Source organism: Notechis scutatus, chromosome 2 (genome assembly GCF_049901735.1).
Source record: "Notechis scutatus isolate UNSWTSFEM ecotype Mainland chromosome 2, rNotScu1.2, whole genome shotgun sequence".
Lineage (NCBI taxonomy): Eukaryota > Metazoa > Chordata > Lepidosauria > Squamata > Elapidae > Notechis > Notechis scutatus.
The window spans coordinates 105,522,981-105,537,121 of NC_142010.1; the positions used below are offsets into that span (position 1 = coordinate 105,522,981).

At 36.2% G+C, this 14,141-nt stretch overlaps 1 protein-coding gene across 1 annotated transcript in view; it reads left to right on the forward strand.

The window, feature by feature from the left end:
* LOC113412151 (heparan sulfate glucosamine 3-O-sulfotransferase 3A1) overlaps positions 1-13,657 on the forward strand; it is an 89,784-nt gene extending 76,127 nt beyond the window's left edge. Inside the window, exon 2 of the mRNA XM_026667610.2 lies at positions 9,824-13,657. Coding sequence (XP_026523395.2) covers positions 9,824-10,442 — 619 coding nt within the window. The 3' untranslated portion in view covers positions 10,443-13,657. The remainder of the gene's footprint in view (positions 1-9,823) is intronic.
* The last annotated feature ends 484 nt before the right edge of the window (positions 13,658-14,141 follow it).

Genomic DNA, 14,141 nt, shown 5'->3' on the forward strand with positions numbered 1-14,141 from the left:
AGTTAACCCATAATACTGCATTCTAACTACTGTGCCACCATGGCTCTTGCCATAATCTGTTTCACTTTACCCAGTTTCAACTGCCAAGAGTTTGATGTGCGATTTCTTGGTATCATTCATTATTTTATGAAGTTGGTATAAGATGAGGCAAGTATCCTGGTGACTTCCAAAAGTTTTAGATCAAGCTCCCCCTTTCCTAAGGAGATTGGAATCTCTGTCCCATAATAAAGATTATTGGGGATGGTGGATAATCAAACAGAATGTTGCAAAATCTTTCCCAACCAGCACACATTTCAAATAGAGACCAACTCCCCATAGACATATTGGCTAGGAAATTTTAGAAGTTGAAATTCATACACTGTAGCCAGTTTGGAGAAAGCTATATAAGATGGTATCCTAGCCATAGTCCATTTTGCACTTCTAGCAGATATGCTGAACTGGGTCAAATCAATCCTTTACTCTGATATTTGACCAACCACTTTGAATAATCTGAGTCCCTCTACACACCCTTACCCCAGCCTCTGTTTTTGTTATTCAGTGCCTACCTGAAGAATTCTAATAGAATACCAAATGAGATTGTGCCAGTTACTGGAACTAACACAGGGACCAGTTTGCAAATGCAAATGTAAGTTCAAATCCCTGTTTGCATTTTACTCTGACCTGAGGAAAAAAAATGCTGTTAAAGAACTACTGTTGAATAGTACCCAGCAAGTGAGAGATCTAAATGAACTGCAAAGTCATTCAACATGTGAAACCTCCCTGACTAAAAACCACAGGCATTTTGTGGAGTTGCGAGGAAGCTAAAGAAATAGGCAGAATTCATGTCCAGAAACTTCTTCTAGGGGATGGAAAAACACTGCAGTGACTGCTTGCTTGCTGGATGCTCCAGCAAAGAAATCCGTATTGATCTTAACAAAGGATGTGATGTATGAGCAAAGAGGTCAGAGGGAGCTATTTCTGCCATTTTCTTTCAGGGTAAACATGGGGCAACTCCAGACATAAATGTTTTCTTTTTACAGCTATGTTGCAAAATTGGATGTGACTTTTGAAATCAATGCTCCACAAAGAAGAGATGTGGTTTTCCAAAGAAGCAGTGAGATTTAATTTTACTTGTTCAGCATGTGACAGTTGACTGCATTGAACCAATTTCTAAACAGTTCATTCACTACCCACCAGAGAGATTTATTGGAACCACCAACGCCTGTTTTTAAAGGTTGGTTTCCATACTGCTTGAAATGTTGAATAGATTAAGATTGGGCACTAATTTCCCTCAAATCATCACTTTAAAGCAGTGTTCCCGTGCACACACTTCCATTATATTTCTTCAGGAACTTTCAGCAAAGTGTGTTTAGAATGCCACAGTGGATTGTGGCCATAACCAACAGATTGTGGTCAGTTCTACCAGGGTGGCAAACTGACTTTAGTGAAACTTAAAAGCAAACTGTGTTGTCATAAGAAACCTTCTCCTGGAGACCATTTCCTGATTTAGGTCTTATTACTTTAAGGTCTTTGGGCCAGAGCCTTGCTGTGCATCTTGGGATTCATCATAACAAATGCCACATTTGCCCCAGCCTAGCCAAAAATTGTCATATCAAGTTCTGTTTCTTTTACCAAATAGAATGACGGTTGTCTTAATGCACAGTAGACTGTTTGTGTGAAATTTTCAAACAGGAAGACACAGTGTCATTAAATAACAGAGGTGAAAAGGCTACAAAATTTATTACACAGAAATGGACTTTCCCTCTAATTAATCCCAATTCTTATGGAACCAAAACATTTTATTCTTTCATAAATTGTTTGAGTGGAAATACAGATTTGGTTCAGGTTTATTCTGGAAAGCAAATGATGCCTTTCCAAAAGAGAATAATTAGCTGGTTTTCTAGGCTTCATCTAAATCAGAGTACTTCCCTTTTTCCTTCTCTTTTTTAATTGTGAATATTTTTATTTTGCTTTTACTGTCAATCAACTTGCCAGCTGTCAGTGTTGGAAAAAGCTTTATGAATACTAGTAATTAATAACAAATTAATTGTAATAATACTAAATATGATGAATAGAGCACATATGCAGTAAGTAACAGATTATAGTTGTGATGTTTCCTAATATTAGTTGGCATACTCAGGAAACTCTGGATCAGGGCTATGATTGTTAATTGAATCACTTGGATTCAGACATTTCTCTGTGGAGGGAAACTGCCTTTTTAAAACAAATCTTTAAAATAATGATTTGGGATTTATCTGAAAAGGATCCTTACTTGCTAATAAGATCAAAGCTAGGATACCATTGCCTTCCCGATTTTTTTTCCCAATTAGTTTTATTAAATGTTACAGTTGTATAAATCAAATGTAATACAGACTACAACAAATAAAAAATAGGAAAAAAATCAAAAGTGCAGAATGGAAAAAAGGAAGAAAAAGAGCAATGTGAATGAAAGAATAGAAAATATTACAATATAACAAAAAAGAAATATTCCACCTTCATCTCTAAAGGAATTCTCAGATCCTTAAGTCCACATCACTCAGTCCAGGATGATAAAGAAACGTCCATTTAGTGATTCTAGAATAACATCAACTATTTTAACCCTGATCAAATAAATCCACTTTATATTCTTTCCCTTTGCTTTTTACAATTTTGATCTTTAATCTCTTCAAACAATGCCCTAAATCTTTATATCTATTCTTTTCATCAAATTTTAACAGGTTTCCTTTGTATATCCAATATAGGAAAATTATCCAAGTCACTCTCCCTTTTAAGTATTAAAATATCAGCCAGTTTAATTTTCCTTCTATTTTTTTTTAAATCAAAACACAGCCATTTTCGCCTGGGAAGGATCTATTCTATTAATTTGAAAATCCTATTTCAAATCAACCTACACCCTTAGTATATTTATAACTTTTCAGAAATAATACTCTAATCACTCTTTTGCCATTTATTCCCCAACATTTCTAAATCCTTTAAGTTGCACTAATTTTTATTTTGTTAAGGATTGAAGGAGACTCACCCAATGAATGTCATCAACCTTGTCATTCCAAATGTTTTTAATGTTTAAAAAGCAATTAAAAAGTAATTGAAAAGGTGATTAAGAAATGAGGCATAGCCATGCTTTATGTCCACATAAGCCACATTACAATTCTGAATATAAATGAAATGCCTCAACCCCAGCCACTCAATTTACCAGCCAACATAAACTTTTCAGTTCTTGCTCATGAGAGCTTTTTGGAATACATGTGGGCAATCACACAGTCTTTTCTTTGTCTGGACAGATTTTGTCATCCAGAACCTGTCCTCTGGTCAGTGTTCTCCCCTATAATACTGTCCCTGTTCCTTTACGGGTATTTAGTTCACTATATGCTTACAGGTAGTCTGAGAGCATTTCCTTTTTTCTTAGTGCTGTCATAAGTCACCATAATAACTGTAGGTTGACTCAATACAGATTTCTTAGTTTCAAAAGTTTTCCATCAAAATGTCTGTAGAGTCCAGTAAAAATCAAGATGGAGACTGCAATGATTTAATAGAAATTTCAGTAGGTTTTTGTATTTGTGTGGCACACATAAAACTTCATTTCACCAATGCACTTGTGAACTTGACTTTCTTTTTTTAATCATACACTATAAACACTCCTGTTTCCCTGAAACCTCAAATCTCATTTCATTTGCCTTGTTACAGTCAGCTCAATGAATATATAAGGCATGCAGGACTATCCCGGTTGCATGATTTATCTTCTGATTTTCCTGGCTTTTCTTCAATGATGTTGTTCTACCATTAGCCCCCTCCAAAAGGGGAGGCAATAGGAACACAAAATAGAGTTTACTTAGGTAGAAATAATTTGTAAAGATGGAGGAAGAGCTCAGTGAAGTGGAGATCAATGAGAAGATCCACACCCTCTACCTTGGCTGTGCAGAGCCCCAATCTGATTAGTTCTTAGAAAGACTTTTTTATCTTATCTGCAAAGTTGAAATGGGAATACAGCTTCAAATGAGATCACTGAATGAAATAATGTGACATCTGTGACATTTGTTTATGTTTAAACAAGGATAGAACTGCACTGTAATTATATATGTCTGTGGTTCTGTGTGGTTTTGTCTATGCAAATACACACACACACACATTTTCTCTCTCACACACACACACACATACTTAGTTTATATGCAACCAGCCATCATAATATGTGGGAGTCATCTTCAGATATTTGCCCAGACGGTCATCTATCTATTTAGAAACTGAAAAATCTTTTGATTTCATCTCCTAAATAGACACTATAATCTTGGCATTTGTGTGTGTTACTTGCAATATACATTATGCACAAATGAACAAATTCTGAAAGCAGCGAAGCCTCTGAGGTAATAGCAAAGGCACCAGGAAGCATGATCCATGGTGAATTGAGGCTTTCATCAGATCTGCCTACCTTCACCCCTTTTTCTTCCTTTTTAGAGTGTTGTTGACTCACAGTGTTGGTGGGAACATGTTTTCATTTTATTTCCTCCTGCCCACATATGTAAAAAATAACAAACCCACAACCTTGATAACTCTGCATTAACAAACAGCTTTCATATTTAACACACTGTCATCTGAGCAGCAAAGCATCTGCTGAAAAACCACACCTAACTAACTACATCATGTCTGGCTAGGTTGCTTTCTGGAGAGTTCTGTTGTGTACACTTTCCTGGCAGAAAATGGGAGCTAGAAGAATCAAAACAAAGTTTTTAGTCAAAGAGTAATTAGCAATAATGTCATGCATGTCATAACTCGGTCTAATAACCATACCACTCAATCGTTTCTTGACTCTATAGTATAAAGCTGTAGCTGACTGATCTATATGTTATGAAATAACAGGCTGGGGGAAAACCTTGTTTCATTGTCCTCCTCTGAGATGTACACTCAGGAAATGAACTCACTCTGCACTGTTGCCCTCTGTTCTTTGCATTCCATAGGGCAACCAAATGTTTGACCAGCCATACTAGCCCCAAAATCCCTGGAACCTTTTGGGATGGACCACTCCATTCCTGCAGAAAACAATAGTCACTGCAAGCCTAAATCTCAGTGAAATAGTATACCAAGAAAACAGATATAAACTTCCCCACTTTTGGAACATCTTCCTCCTGTCCAATGGACAAAACCAAATCCAGAGCATGACTTGCCATATAAAAGAAAAAAGAAAACCTTATTCTGTGGCTGATTTGATTTTTTCTCTAGAGGATGGTTGTAAGTAATACAAAAAGTCACAGTTGTCTTCTGCAAGAAGTTTAGTGTTAAGATGTGAAGAGCCATGACAGCCCCAGTATGCCAGGGATTAACTGTATGAATTTGCTTAACTTCCTTTAACAATCAGACTTTTTTTGAAATAAATTAATAAATGCATTCTAAAAATCTCACATATTTTTATAAGAGCTAAGCTAAGCCAAGGACATTTGCAAGAGTTTAGGATTTTGCATTTTTCTTTGGTTCCTTGGAATACCCAGAAATAATTATTATGATGAATGTTTCCAAACATATGGAGGTAAATATTTCTAATTGTCTACCAGGTTAATATAAATATGAAAAGGTAGTTAAAATGTTCATGCAACTTTGGGAAAGAAGCTGGAAAGGACAAAAGTTATTAAAATAAGACTCATTCAAAGACTGCTACATATTTTGAATAAAACATTGAAGTTTTTTAAAATTCAAATTTCAAAAAAACCAAACCATTTTATAAATAAATGCACATCAGTCCCCCAGAGTTGAAATTTTAGGGTTTTTTTCATCTCGCCTTTCCATATTAACAGATATTTGGTCCTACAGCACAGATTTATTGAGGTAATGTTCTTACTAATCTGGGAACTAATCCATGCTATGTCAGCTCTACTACCAACAGTCATCATTCTTGGATTTGTAAATGGCCCCACATTTTTTGTACACAGTTCTTGCTTGTGTTATTTCTACCTATGCATTCATGTCATCAAACAGAATAATTTCCCCTGGATTGCATACTTTCAGTATGTTGCACAATTTTCCACCAAACTTATTTGGGTTCATCTATTATTTATTTATATTTCATATTTCTAAACTGCTCATCTCCTTCATTACCATCATTTACTGTAGCTTAACGTGTAGCTATCACCTACCTATGGATTGTACTTTTAAATGCACCTACAGCAACCTCGTGGACATCAATTCATTCTTTCTAACATGTTTTGTAGCTCTTCCATTGATAAGGAAACCAACAGCTTAATTTTCCCAAATGCATTCCTCTATCCTTCATGGCCACACCATTTGCATTCAGTTCTATTGTCTCATTCCCTCTTATTTAGTTCCACAGGTACATTATTTTTCTTTCATTAATTTCTTGACTTTTTAACTTATTCTTATTATAATCCAAGTCACAATCTTCATTATGAGATGGCTGATAGCAGATGCACCCATTGATATAGACTTCCAGGGAAATGTGAAAAACTGAAGGATGAGTGTGTTCCAGATCATGTGTGAATGAGGATGCTTCTTGAAATTTGAATCAATACCTTTCCCTGCTCCTATTTCTAATCTGAATATGTGTCACCATAGAACATCTTTGGATTGATAGTGACAGGACATCTGTAGATACTCCATAAGTACCATCTTTTTAATTAGCAAAACTGCAGAAATTAATATCTGAAAGTATGGTGTGGTTTATACATGTTGTTTATTTTGTTTCTACAAATGAGACCTCATCTGTTGGAACTTGGCAAACTTGAACAGAGAACTGAGTGTCATTCTGTAGGCTGCAATTTCTGCCAGAACACTCCCTCCCTCTCTGTCTCTGTCTCTGTCTCTATCTATCTATCTATCTATCTATCTATCTATCTATCTATAGATATAGATATAGATATAGATATAGATATAGATATAATGTGTCTGTCTGTCTCTCTGTCTCTCTGTCCCTCTCTCTCTCTCTGTGTGTGTGTCTGTCTCTCTGTCTCTTTGTCCCCGTGTGTGTGTCTCTCTGTGTCTCTGTCTTTGTCTCTGTCTCTCTCTGTGTGTGTGTGTGTTTGTGTGTCTGTCTGTCTGTTTCTCTGTCCATGTGTGTGTGTCTCTCTCTCTGTCTGTCTGTCTCTCTGTCTCTCTGTCTCTCTCTGTCTCTCTCTGTCTCTCTCTGTTTCTGTCTCTCTCTCTCTCTCTCTCTCTCTCTCTCTCTCTGTGTGGTGGAATTACTCTGGCACATACTTAATGGCAAAAACCCAACTTCTGAGAATTATGACTAGGTTAAGGACAAGGCAACTAAAGATCAGAATAAACAACTACTATATATCTATTTGTGAGTGCATTCAGAAATGGGTCTGCTGCACCAGTATGTGGTGATATGTCACTCTTTGTTCAATGTGCCCAAGGGAATTCACATGGAAGCTAAATCTGTGCTGTTTACAAGCTTGCCTGCTGCTGCTCTTTTCTTCATCAGCTGAAAAGTCTATAGACAATTTTCCATTCAGTAAATCACCATCAGCCACTGCAAAGCAACAAACAAATAAAAACTCCCCAGCATGGTGAAGAGAAATGAAAGGTGTAAGGTTAAGAGGAGCTATCTATTGTATGCAGCTGTGTGTATATACTACAGCTATCTTGCTGAATGCATGGTTTTGAGTATTAATGGGTAATACCCATTCCAGAACTAAACTGCACATACTGTATGCCCTGGATAACAAATCCATAATCCATTGGGAAGATACATAAATTTGCTATTTCCATGAAGTTTGTCCTTGTGGAATGAAGATGGTCAGATCGGTCATCAATATCTTTTCATGCCAAGTTAGTAAACTTCATTGGATGTGACTGATAGACCAACTCAAAGCTTTGACTAATTTTCTTTAGCCCTAGAAGGTTGTCCAGATCAGGGAATAGATTTTACAAGAAAACTAGTACTATACTTTATTGTGAAAGGCTATGGTAACAAAATTTTGCAAGTGATTGTATTTTCTCTTCCTTTCCTCTTATACCCTAGGGACTCAGGATGATAGCTAGCCTGAGTCTCTTTCTAATATTTTTCTCTGGGCTTTGGACTCAAAGCATGCTTATGCACCTGTTTAATGGATTCTATATAGTTTTTTCCAAGGTCATCCGCATAGCTTCCCACACTCTCAGATACCTGCTGGCCTCACATCTAACTAGTGCTTAATACACAATCAACAGTTTATACACAGTTATATAGTGAAAGCTCTATATAATGTAATTATGTATAAGTCACTACATTGCTTGTGACTGTATGACAGACTTTTTTCAAATAGGAGATGATCCTCAGTATGAGAAACATTGGCCCAGTTTTCAATCGCAAGGTTCAATATTCTAAGTTACTTTTGAAATAGGCAAGTGAACATGGATTTCAACATTGAATGCTAAATTAATAGATGCAGCCAAAAATGCTCCTCTTTAGAGGAGTTATCTTCCTTAAATAAGTGATTAAGCTGACACATCCTCCACTGGCCTACAAACATTAAAATAACAAACACCCATTTGTTTGGGCAGACAGCATTTCAAAATTGCTCTTGCTGAAATATTTCTGATAATTTTTAGTGGCATTTTTGTTTTCAATTAAATCCAGATGCCACTAGTCCATGCAGTCTTATGTCTATGGAAGATGCCTAAGTAATTAGTCAATCTCTCCAGGATTGTGGCACGACACTCCTAGTGGCTCCCAACAATATAGTTGGTGGTTTTAGTCTGCCAACAAACTGAATATTAATTTCTTCAGAGTATGAAACAGATCATTGTGCAGCCAAAATGCCAGCTAGAAGGTTCAATTCTTCATGTAAATCCACTTGTAAACATAACCATTCTTTGCTATTTACTCGGTAAATGGTTCTTATTCATAAGAGTACATAAAGTTCAACCTGCCTGTATCTGACCTTATGGTCAATTTTCAGAGGAAATCTGATTTGGAGGAGCTCAGTTATGGTGGACAGTTGGGGGATTTTGGGGGGAGAGGTGAGCTTTATTTTTAACAGGTGCAGATCTTTCTCTTAAACAAATGGTCCTACCAATGCTTAGCCTCATGAGTTTAGGAAACCAAAGCTAGATAGTATGACAAGATAAAGGCATTGCCTGTATAATCTTATATTAGAATGAAGTAATTTTGAAATGTGATGTGACCTTTTGATATAGTACTGTATAACTGAATAGTAAAAAGAGGAAAATAATAGCTCACAAGACTCTTGCTGTAGAATAATTTTCATATGTACTTTTTTCCAGAGATCATTTAAATATTTTAAAACTTTGAAAAAGTCCTTCCTTCTATTCTCCCAAATTTGTAAGCTAATGAATATGATGTGGAAGTGACCAGAGTGCTGCATTTGGATGTAATTCTCAAATGCCCATTCAATTAGAGAAGCCATTCAATTTTCATGACTCTGGCCTAATCTACATAGACACCAATTGGTCTGCCATTTACCAATATTTCCATGTTACAGGACAAATGGGGATTCCTATGAATGAGGTTTCCATGAATTATCTTTTCTGATACAATATTTGTTGATAAGATATTGTATCACTCACTAACTGTTGTTGATCTTAAAAAGCTAAGTGGAATCTGACCTGAGAGACCATTAGAATGTACCAGATTTTAAGAGTTGATCTCAACTCAAAAGACACCTTATTCATTTAAAAAAAAATTGTGCTCAAATGTTCCAAATTTTCCCCCATAGCTGACATCCCATATATGAGTTCCATTATTTTCTATGATTGAGTTGAAGATGGGCATATATAAATATGATTTTCCCTATAGCTGACATCCCATATATGAGTTCCATTATTTTCTATGATTGAATTGAAGATACGCATATATAAATATGAAGCTTTACAAATTATCTCATCTGTTTTTCATTAGGGAATTGATGCCAAGGACTCTTGATGGCCAGATCACCATGGAGAAGACGCCTAGCTACTTTGTCACTAAGGAAGCACCAGCTCGCATCTCCTCTATGTCGAAGGACACCAAGCTCATTGTGGTGGTGAGAGACCCGGTCACCCGAGCCATTTCTGACTACACACAAACCCTTTCCAAGAAGCCAGACATCCCATCCTTTGAGAGCCTGACCTTCAAAAATAGGACTACGGGCCTGATTGATACCTCCTGGAGTGCCATCCAGATTGGCATTTATGCCAAGCATCTAGAGAATTGGCTCCTGTACTTCCCGCTTGGGCAAATCCTTTTTGTCAGTGGGGAGAGACTGATCAGTGATCCAGCAGGCGAATTGGGCCGCGTCCAGGACTTTCTGGGCCTCAAGAGGATCATCACAGATAAACATTTCTACTTCAACAAAACCAAGGGGTTCCCATGCCTGAAAAAGGCTGAAGGCAGCAGCAAACCCCACTGTCTGGGCAAGACGAAAGGACGGACCCACCCCGACATTGACCAGAAAGTAATACAAAGGTTGCGAGAATTCTATCGGCCATTCAACATGAAGTTCTACCAGATGACTGGCCATGACTTTGGCTGGGATTAAGGCTGGAAAAATAGTAATTTAATCATATTAAAAGGAAAAAAATATATTTTTGTACATATCAATAGAGATGGAAATCTAATATTTGTGCTAAAGTCTAGTGATTCCAATTAATATTTTTGTTTTAATGCAAACATATATTTACTTGCTTTGTTATTCAAGATTTATGATATCCAGTTCCACAAATCCAGAAGACTGCCACTTAACTTATGGATAGGACTATTGACTATGAGACCTCACAGAGACAGAGACGCTTATTTTCAATATGTTATTTTTGAAGTTTTTATATAATAATTTGGTGCCTCAGTCTGTGGATTCTAGTATCAGTGCCCAGATGTTTTGTTTTTTTTAAAGCAACTTTAGTTGGTCATGTTGGTAACCAAATAATCAGGATTGAAAGACATTTTTCCAATTTGAGCTATTCTACTTGGTCAATTCATATGAGTTAGATTTAGACTTCTGCATTGCTGAAGTGGCTGAAAAGAGGTTTTCAATGAGTTTCAGGGTAAAAAAAACGGTCACTAAACATTTCAATTCTTTGTATACATTACAGAATTATTTATGCACTTGATCCTCATGTGACTTAATAAGGACATTAGGGCAGCAGCCTCTGTCTGGCACGAAACCAGATTTTATTCAAAGCTGTGAGGAACAGAAGATAACATTTTGGCTCTGTTGATACATTCTAATTTCTTACTAAGTAAGGATGCTTTTCTGTTTGTATTACTAAAGCTAATATATACCCTTGAGATCGGGTCATTAGGCATTTACTGAAGAGTGATGTGAGGCCTTGTCCAAACATGTGCCCCCCCCCCCCCCCCCAAATCTAGATGTTTTCTCAAAGAAGATCCAATAACCATACCAATTAAGATAAAATATCTTCATTATAGTTTGAAAGGCATTTCAAAGCTTTACTCATCTACCCCCCCACCCCCGACTCACCCACCTGTTGTCTCCATAAAGCCTTACATTGGCTCAGATTTCCTTGCCCACAATCCAGTGATAGATGGGCTGAGTTGATGAGTCAACAGTAGGAAAAAAGAAAGCCATTTTCCCTGTCAACTCTCCCACTTAAACTCAAAAGGTCATTGGGTCATCAGTCACTACCTCCAACCAACCATGATAGCTTTCCCTCTCAGCTCATAATGTCCAACTCTCATCTTTTTCTGAAATTGTGCCATAAAACATTTGAGTAAGTATTTTATAGCTACCCCAACAAAGAAGGAAAATATTTTGTTGTGCTATATCTCCAACTTTTATGTCTTAGGTATTTCTGAGTCCATGATTCATCTAAATAAAGTTATCACCTACTGGAACAGCTGTTGTGCCTGTGACTCTGAAAGACAAAAACTCTAGCAGCAGCAATATGGGCACAACATTTATTATGTTGGATTTTTGGGGCTCAACTTCCAGGTTCCCTAAAATGTATGCCACACTGCAACCTTCTAAGCACTAGGAATCACAGCACTGTTTAATCTATGGTTCCCCTCTAACAGTTCCCTTCTCCACCCCACCCCACCCCCAAAAAAACCCATGGAGCAATGAAATTATTCCCAATTAAAATTTACACCATAAAAGTTATAACATGATTTTTTAATTGGTCTAGCACATCTATACCAAATCCTAGACAATTGTTTGCTGACATGACAATCTACAGTAATTACAGATCTAGAATGATTAATTGTCTCATTGTCTCTGTGAATATTTGTACCATTGTACCTTTCCACATAGAATGATCCATCTTTTGATATTTCTGTCAGCTTCATAGTTACACTTGTAAGGCCAAACTAGAAGCGACAGTGGCTGATACATGTCTTATTACATTTCTATTACTTTACTGCTAAAGTAAATGCTGAAGAAACACTCTAAATATTCCTGTCTCCAACCCCGTATTTCTCACCAGTCTATTGCTCCAGACTGTTTTCTTTCACCTCATAGTTGGAACTGAAAAGGCTTAAAAGTTGATAGAAATAACTTGCAGCAAAGTAAAGTGTGGATAAAACTATTTGTTTACTTGATTATTAAAATTAACAGGTACCACATTCTGAAAGCAAATGACCAACAGACACTCCACTTCATCTAGCTTAGCCTTAATTTGTCTTTTTCAAGCATCTCTCACTTTTGTTAAAAGCTCAAAGTGACATGTATCAAGTGAGCATGTGTCTCTCATGCTTGCATAGCATATCCCAGCAAAACAATTTAGTGTCATGATGAAACACTTATGAGTCAGAAATTATATCTTACAGCAAATGAATGCCTGTTGTCCTTTCAGAGTCTGGGGCAAAGCAGTTTTGTAATATCTGAATAAATCTTGTGAGTTTATTTCTCTGATTTCCTAGAATTTGGGTGAAGATTTCCAGATGAAAACATGTTCTTGTTTTTTCTTGGAGCAGTGTTTGCATCTCTGTAGATGACATCAAACTGAAATGTTCTAACATGGAAGATATATTTTATAGAGTTGCGATGTTCAGCTCTTTGAACGGTAAAAGAATCAGAAAATATTCTCAAAGGTTATACTTCACTCACCAACATTTATGCCTGAAAGGTCATCTTTATCTAAAACAATATCATCAGACAACTTAAAGATAAATACTGATTTGTATTGTTGTTGTTTTTCTGTAATGGTTAAATCAGGAGCTTGTTCCACCACTGGAGATTACAATGTCTGTTTTTTTTTCTGAATGTAAACCTACAACAACTTTCTTGCTGAAAAGCTAAAGGATGCAGCTTTTGAACATTATTCTGAAATTATTACTTTTTACCATAGAAGGATATACAATATACTCACAAGTTGGTTACTAAATAAAATTTCAAGTCAGCTTGTCAACTGGTGAACAAATTACACACTCTTCAGAACAACTGATACAATAAATGCTAACAGATGCAGTATCATTTTATGTTTTGTGAATTTTGCAGCTCCTTTTCAAGAACATATCATATGCAGTTTATTTATTTTAGATAGTTATTGCTTTATTTTTCTTTTCTTTCCTGCATTATAGGGTAAACTATCTAAAGCCTGCCAAGAGAGAGACCCATACCTTTTTTTAATTGATGGGGCAGGGGAAATTTCTTTCCTTTGTATGTGCTATTTTATGTTACTTCTTTGCATTGTAATTTCCTCACTTTGATGCTATTTCTGTAAGAGTCAAAATACTTTTTAAATTTAATTTAAGGCTGAAGAAGCACATATTTTAATAAAGTTTACGGGTACAAAGAAATGTTGCTGTATTTGTGACATAGGAAAAAATGGGTAGGAAAAAACCTGGTGCACATCAGAGCTGTTTCACATAAATAATCATTTAAATCAACTTTCCTGCCTCTGTTTTTAATATATGATTGTTAAAAAGGAGCATGGACCAGACTATGAGCACCAATGGGTTTGGAACAATGATCTGATGGCCAATTCACTCTACACCCAATATTTTAATATTTTAAGATTATTGTAATTTGCAAAAAGAGATAAATGGGAAGCTATCATGATACAGTACCAAAAGCAGTTTAAATCATCATCTTAAATTCGAAAATGGCCCCTATAAAGACCCCATAGGAATATTGGAAATAAGAAATTGAATATTTTGTTAAACATGACTAGCTTTTTTGATCATAGACTCTCCCATTTTCATTCAGGAACTGTGGAAAAAGTATGATAAACTTTTTGAACTCCAAAGTTAATCATGCAGCTATACTTCTTGACAAATCAAG